General features: G+C 53.4%; 1 protein-coding gene across 6 annotated transcripts in view; it reads right to left on the reverse strand.

Annotated features, from left to right (window-relative positions):
• Positions 1-4,639, reverse strand: part of ZCCHC2 (zinc finger CCHC-type containing 2) — a 62,930-nt gene extending 58,291 nt beyond the window's left edge. For 3 of the 6 annotated variants that reach the window (XR_007121792.1, XR_007121791.1, XR_007121790.1), the window contains exon 1: positions 3,313-4,639. Coding sequence is in view for 1 of the 6 variants with exons in the window: in XM_047696524.1 (XP_047552480.1) it covers positions 3,313-4,272 (960 nt within the window). In the remaining 5 variants the exon portion in view is untranslated. The remainder of the gene's footprint in view (positions 1-3,312) is intronic. The other 3 variants (XR_007121789.1, XR_007121788.1, XM_047696524.1) reach the window with 1 other exon arrangement.
• Between the last annotated feature and the right edge of the window lie 3,002 nt (positions 4,640-7,641).

Consider the following 7,641-nt stretch of genomic DNA (forward strand, 5'->3'; position numbering starts at 1 on the left):
CATCAATCACACACATGCATACTGCATGCTGAATTTTATCTAAGTGACTGGCAGTCCACAGGAGTTGAAGAAGATGAACTTTATGCACAAGTCTCCTAAAAGCAATATTTAAGTTGTAATCCAATGTAACATTTACTCTAAATCACATAACATTTTCCAAATCACATTTTTAAAAAAGCTCGAGAAATATTACTTTTCAATGTAAAAATCTACTTGAATCTTCCTTCAGTTTTCGAAAATGACCCAATTTGTATATTCTAGCGGTAAGCTTGTGGACTTGTCCCCTCAACTATCAGTTATTATGGTAAACATTAGGTCACTAAACAGCTGCTGGGACTGGTCAACTTGAAAGCATATAATTAACATAAAATTCGTGTTAAAACACAAGTTGCTTTTTTTTTTTTTAGATTTACTTATTTATTTGTCAGAGAGAGAGAGAGACAGCAAAACGTTATTAGTTTCTTACAGAAAACTTCAAAAGAGAAGCTGCTCCATATTAAGTACTGAATACGAGTCTTGAAAGAGCCAGAAACACTAATAGGGGCTTTTATTCTAATGGAAAAATAAATCAGTTCCACTTTATGCGTCTAGTATGGATGAAAGTAGGGAGAAATAGAATGATTCCCAGCCGAAAGTTACACACACGTGTCCAGAAGGTTACTTCCGGGGCAATAAAAGTCGGCCCCACGAGCTCCCCGCGGCCATTCTCAGAGCGCACCATCCACGTGGTTCGCAGCTCTGCCCCGCGCGGGGGCCTATAGCCCGCAGAGGCCGAGGGGAGCCCCGGGGAGGTGCGGCCCCGCCCCAGCCCGCCCTCCCAGGGGCGGAACCGGCGCGCCAGTCACGTGGACGGCCGCAGCCGCCATCTTGCAGGGAAGGGGAGGGGAGGAGCCCCGAGGGACGGGTCCCCAAACGCGTCGGCCTGTCCGCGGCGGCGCGTGACCGGGGGAAGGCGGGGGCCCTCCGACGCGCCACCGCGCGTCCCCGCGAGGGACGTGCCAGACTCGGGCACCTCCCTGCAGACTCGGAGGTGGGCCCTGCCCCACCGGGAGCGTCCCAGCGGCGCAAGGCCGAGCATCAGCGGTCTGGGCTGCGGCGAATCGAGATGCAAATCCATCCACCCCCATCAGCTGCCTTTGGAGTGACAGCTTGGGAGCAACAAGATCGGCGGAAATGTCTTCAAGGCCAGAACTAGCCACAGCTGAGGACCTCGGAGTCCAGGCTACCACGCAGAAAGTGCGGGGTCAGAACAATTTAATGAGACGTGAATGATTTGTTACGGTAACCCTAAGCTACCCGAGGAAAAAGTTCATCACGCCACCAGTGTCTAAAAATAGCCTTCAGCGTCACCTATAGTACGTGTATCCCGTATGATTTATTCTCCTACTTCAACGGATGGCCCCAGCACAGGACACTGCCTGAGAAGTAACGATGGCAGGATGCCCAACCTCACTTTGCCCACTCCTCCCAGCACTCACCGGTAGCCAGAAAAGGCCACACACTGCAGTCCAGATGAAAATCTCATTACTCTAGTATACACGCATATCTCCCTTTCTCTAGTCGCCTTCCGACCCTCTCATTACAAGCAAAATTTAATGGAGGGGAAAAAAAAGACTCCTAGCAGTTAAAATCAGAAATCGGTTATCCTTGTTGGAATGATATGAATGGAATAAAACTGTTCCACTGTGACATTTTCATATACCTACAATCTAAGATCACCTTAACACTATATAATTTAAAGAAAAAAAGATACAAGTATTCCTCCTGATTTCAGGCTTTCTTCTCCAAATATAAGTGGCTTATAGGACTTTTCTGCAATTATTTCAGTGACTAGGCTGAGAGTGGAAAAGGACTTTTATCAACAGTATACACAACTGCATATTAATAGTAAACAGACACTAGAAGACAAAATTTGAAGCTCACCAAAATACTGGATACTAGCATTACTACACTAGAGTCTGATACAATATACCCTAAAATGCGAGTCACTTCACAGAAGCCTCGTTTTTAAAAGGAGGATCTCAGCCTAAATTATCCCTAAATCCCTTCCAGCCCCCAAATTCCTTGATTCAATGGTATTGAGTCCACACAGCCGTTAGAGAAATACAATGCCCAGTTTTAGTTCCAGAGTATTGAATGACAGCAATACATAAGTTGAATTAACTTTCAAGAAAGGAAGCAGAAAAAAATCCCCCTTCCCAATACATCACTCCTGGAGATCACCTAAGTTGAAAAGTATGACAACCAAATTACTACCTTTTAAATGACTGTAAACCACGAAAATAAACCTACTGTACCTAATTTTTTATTCTAACTGAAACCTGCTCTCCTCTCCTCCATTAAATTATTACGATCAAGGACTTTATATTGGGCCTAGATTACTATTAAACTGCTTTCACGGCTCTATAAAATTTCACCTTAATGTTTGAGACAAGTGACTCATCTGAATTCTTGTCTACACTATCGTGTTTAACAACTTTTAGAAAATAACATGTATGCCTACATTAAAGGCCCAGCAAATACCCCCGATTTAAATCTGTAGGCAAGACTCAAGTCCGACAGAAAATAAGTTATGCCAGAGGTAAAAGGTGTAAGCAGCCCGCTCTAGGAGAGGTTTCTTGACCCAGACAACCTGCGCTACGGCTCCTCTAGTTTTTGAGTCAATTCGCAGCTCTCCACATCAAGCTTTCTCTGGGAACACCAAGTTAGCAACAAGAGCCAAAAGCCCTACGACCCCTTTTAATAAAACTCAGGCATTCACTGAGCAAAAAGAGCCCCTTTGTGAAGACAAGGGCAGCACGCCGAGAGCGCACCTTTGGAAACACCTCAGCGAGGGGACAAGGCAGAGCTTTGAAACTGCAACCAGAGCGCCAGATGGCGAGAAAGAGAAGGCGCTGCCCGGGGCTAGACTGAGGCTAACACAGTCACCTCCAGCGCTTCGCCTTTCCAACCACCTGGGGCGGGAGATGCTCTAAGCCAAAAACGTCCTAAGATCCTTCCTCCAAGACGGGGGCCAGGCTGAGAGCTCCATGTTTTCCGTAGCAACTCCGGCACGGAAGAGACTTCTAGAGCATTCTGTTATGGCGGGTGCCTGAGTGTGCATGGGTGGGGGTGGGGGGGTGAGGGTGGGAGAGTGGAACTGAACCGCCCAGCAGAACGAAAATTAGTATTACGGGGCCGGGAGCCGTAGGGTTGGGATTCCGAGCCACCTGGGCTGGGCCAGGCTCGGCCAGGCGGCGTCCGAAAGCCAGGCCGGGGAGGCCGCCGGGGCGGTGACCGCAGCGCGAGTGCCGGCAGGCTCGCGCGCCTTACCTGGGCCCGGGGGCTGGCAAAGTTGCACGGCTCCACCTCCACCTCTGCGTCCTCGGGGCCCCCGCGGAGCGCAGTGCGGAGCCTCTCCAGGTGCTCCCTCAGGGTGACCCGCTGGTGGAAGGAGAACGCCGGGTGCAGCGAAGCCATGGTGAAGAGCAGCAGCAGTTCCTCCTGGGCCCTGAAGCCCAACCCGCCGCCGGGCCGGGGCTCGGCGCCGCTGCCTTCCGGGCCGGAACCGTCCTTCTCCGCGTCCTCCTCGCCTTCGCCGTCCTCCCCGCGCTCGCCGGGCTCGTCCTCCACGCCTCCCCGCGAACCCTCACCCCGAACCGCGCGCAGGCTCTTGAGCACCGAGTCCACCTGGGGCAGGAGGCGGTGCAGGCGGCCGGCGGCCTCACGGTTCTCCGAGCCCAGCAGCGCCAGGTAGACGATGAGGCGCGAGCGCACGGCCGGCTCTCGAAAATCGGCCAGCGGCCCCGGGTCCGAGAGGCCGTTGGCCTTGGCCTCAGAGTCGCGCAGGTAGTGGTAGTCCTTGCGTGCCAGGTCCTCCAGGCACGAGCCGAGGAAGCGCAGCTCCAGCGGGTTGCACAGGTCCAGCAGCCCGCACATGAACTCCAGGCGCTGCGCCGAGCCCAGCACCAGCCCAAACCACTCGTACACTCGTTCCTGCTCGCGCAGCGCCGCCGCGGGCCCGCCGCCTCCGCCGCCGCCCGGCATGCCCACCCCCGCCGCTGCTCCGCCAGCAACAGGCTGCCCTAGCCCCCGGGGCGGCGGCGGAGGCGGCGGCGGCGGCGGCGGGGGGCCCCGCGGCGGGCCCGCGGGCGGCGGCGGCGGGGGACGGCAGTCTCGGCGGCGACGCGGCGGCGCCTTTGCGCCCGGCCGTGCGTCTGCCTCAGGCTCCTCCGCCTCGGGCGGCGGCTCCACGGGGTGCGTCGGCTTCAGCGGCAGCTTCATCCTCAGCATCCTCGGCTAAGGCGGCGCGGACATGCGAGCGGGGGCGGGCAGGCGGGCGGGGCCGGGCGGGGGGGCGGGGGCCGAGGCGGCGGCGCGGCCGTCAGGAGCGGGGCCCCTCCATGCGGCCGGGGGAGGGCCGGGGCCGGGGGCGGGTCTCGGCCGCCGAGGGGGGCGGTGGCCGGCCGGCGGGGTCGCCGGCGTCGTCTTCCCGGGCCGGAGGCGGGGCGTGCCCGCGGCGGCTCCTCCCCCTGGGCTCCGCGCCGGCTCTGGAAGCCCGAGTGCGGGTGGGAGCAAGCAAGCGAGTGTGTTCTCCTTCCTCCTCCCTCTCTCCCGTCGTCCGCCCTGGGCTGGGGCAGGGGCGCCTGAGCGGTTCCCTCGCGAGCCGGTGTGGACCCAGCGGCTGGGAGAGGAGGAGGAGCATCCGGGCCGGGCGGAGATGCTTGCGGGCTCCGCGCAGGTACCTCAGCCAATCAGTGGCCAGAGTCGACGGTTGCGTAGTTCTCCCCGCCCCCCAGGGGCCGCCTCTCAGAGAAGCCACGCCCAACTGCTACCGGACCGGCTCTCCCTCTCTCTCAGCGGCTTCCGCGCGGTCCCAAGAGCAGGTCTTCGCCAGTTTAGGGTCGGACGCGGGTGGGACGGAGGGGCGGTGGCCAGGTGCGCCCGAGCGCGACGAGGGGCATGCGAGGCCCACGTGAGAGGACTGAGGGGGATTGTTTCACGTTTTCCCAGGGCCCTAGGCCGACTTTGGACTCCTGACTCCCCTGCTCTGTCTCCTCGCGGGGGCCGCCGCCCCACCTCGGCCAGCGCCGCCCGGTTTCCTCCGAGGCCGCATCGAGCGTGTCCCGGCAGCGGAGGTTCCTCTGAAGCGAGCGCGCCAAGCCCAAGACGAGCTCGCTCAGCCCTCCACAGTCCGGCCGACTTTCGGGGAGTCGGCAGAGGCAGAATTCCCCGCACAACTTCACAAGGATCGGTGGCGTTGGCTCTCTGAGTTGCGAATTGGGGAGCTGGCTCGGGAGGCAGGGCTGTGGCTGTGGTTGGGGAGCCCGGACGCCTCGAGCCCGAGAAAGCGCCCACGCCGGGTGCTGGCTGCACAGAGCGGAGGTGGGGACGCGCGGCCCCGGGGGCGCAGAGGCGACCCGACCCGAGGGACTTCCGCGGCCTCTGGGCCGAGGGGGGACGCGCTGATGTGGACGCCCCTGGCCTAACGGTTGCCTCTGGTCTGTAACGCTCTCGGGAAATTTTTTGCAAGACAGTTTAGCGAAAGTTCCTCTCCGCCCCCACCCCTCAACCTCCATCTTTTGGGGATCATTTTATTTGCTAAATAACGTTATCGGTGCCTAACACTAACATTTTGGATCCTTGTGCCGGTGTAAATTCCCGGTGATTTCGAGGAACTGAATAAGCTACCTCCTTGACAGGCTTTCAACATTTTTTTTTTTTTTTTTAGTTTTGTTACATATTTAAGGTTTGAGGACCTTTAAAATGTTTCTCTCACATTGTAGGTTTTTTTTTTTTTAACGTAGCCCCAATTTTTAATACCCATCTGGATTTTCTGAGCGTTAATTTTTAAAAGGTGGGTTTGATTTTAAATCCTTAATGTGTTTGTTTTTGTTTTTTTTTTTTAAGATTTTATTTATGTATTTGACAGACAGAGATCATAAGTAGGCAGAGAGGCAGGCAGAGAGAGAGAGAAGGGGAAGGAGACTTCTCGTTTAGCAGAGAGCCCATGCGGGGCTCCATGTGGGGTTCGATTCCAGGACCCTGAGATCAGGGCCTGAGCCGAAGGCAGAGGCTTAACCCACTGAGCCACCCAGGCGCCCCATTAAATCCTTAATGTTTTAAGTCCTATTCCAGCCCAGCTATATAGCAGGAGTATGTAAAAAATAAGAATGACATTGTAACTCTGAAATGTTGGGACATCTATGGGAGAGCATGCCCTTTATCTCACAACTTTATACCCTAAAAAAAAAAAAAAAAAAGTTGTGAGAGCCCTTTATCTCACAACTGTATACCCTAAGAAGCTAATTTATAGTTGAGTAAAGGGCCGCACTGAAGCCCAAGTCAGTTTCAGCAATAAAACAGGGAAAGGGAATTATTTTCAACACATCTGAGATTGGCAAAATATATGAAAGCCATTCTTCCATGAAATTTACCATTTCTTTGCATTCTTTGGCTATAATGTAGAAATCGCTACAATCAGGAGAAACCTTTGTAAAGACTTTTATTAACAGTCCTTGCTCCCTTTTGCTGTCCTCTTCAACTTCCCTGGAATCTTTTACCCTATCTCATCTACCTCCCACATTTCTAAAGCATGGGCTGAAATACTTTAGGCAACCAATAATTCTATTAGCCCAGCTAGATCCTCACAGGCTCCTACTGAGTCACCTGTCTAGATCCAGGTGTCTCATGCAGTAAGATAATATACGTTGGGAGGTGATTTTTATATGTGACCCAGGCAGAAGTTCTTTACAGTTTCCTTGGCAACAAGAAGCCATTTGGTAGGAGCTCTCAGCGATACCTGACCCATGAATTTTATATTAGAATTCAGATTTGTAAAATAAGATGATAACATTTGTCCTTCTATCTACGGCCAATATTAGAAAATGCAGTGATCAGAGCTTTTGCATATATACGACATATATACAGTGATTTAATGATTCTGCTTGTCTTCCGTCAGCTGGACAATTTGCTATTTATACCCCAGTGCATTGTTTCAGACCTCTCTCCATACTGCAACTCACTAGACCAACTCAACTTTTTTTCCACCCTTTAAAAATGAGAGAGAGGAGGGACGCCTGGGTGGCTCAGTTGGTTAAGCAGCTGCCTTCGGCTCAGGTCATGATCCCAGCGTCCTGGGATCGAGTCCCACATCGGGCTCCTTGCTCATCAGGGAGCCTGCTTCTCCCTCTGCCTCTGCCTGCCATTCTGTCTGCCTGTGCTTGCTCTCTCTCCCTCTCTCTCTCTGACAAATAAATAAAGTTAAAAAAAAATTATAAAAATGAGAGAGAGGATACATTCATTGGGCAAGAGGGATGTACTACTACAGTGCCTTTCTGGGAGTGGCCCAGATGGAAGTCCCAGGATACATTCCTTCTACATTTTTTAGCTGGCATTCTTCTGTAAAGAAGAGCTTTCCCTGCACTCTTCTCCACACTTTCTCTTTGAACATTCTTATAGACTTGGATTCTTTTTTTAGTCACTCGGTACCATGCTATTCTTTTTGATACTCAAATTTGGCTACGTGTAGGTATGTTTAGTTGGGAAAAACTACCCAGATGATTGTAATAAGACACCCTAGGAAGGTATTCCTCCCACCAAGCCTACCTATTGAGAAAAGGGCTTCTCAATCTGCTCTAGATTCTCTGGTATTTTACATAT

This window comes from Lutra lutra, chromosome 12, assembly GCF_902655055.1.
Source record: "Lutra lutra chromosome 12, mLutLut1.2, whole genome shotgun sequence".
Classification (NCBI taxonomy): domain Eukaryota; kingdom Metazoa; phylum Chordata; class Mammalia; order Carnivora; family Mustelidae; genus Lutra; species Lutra lutra.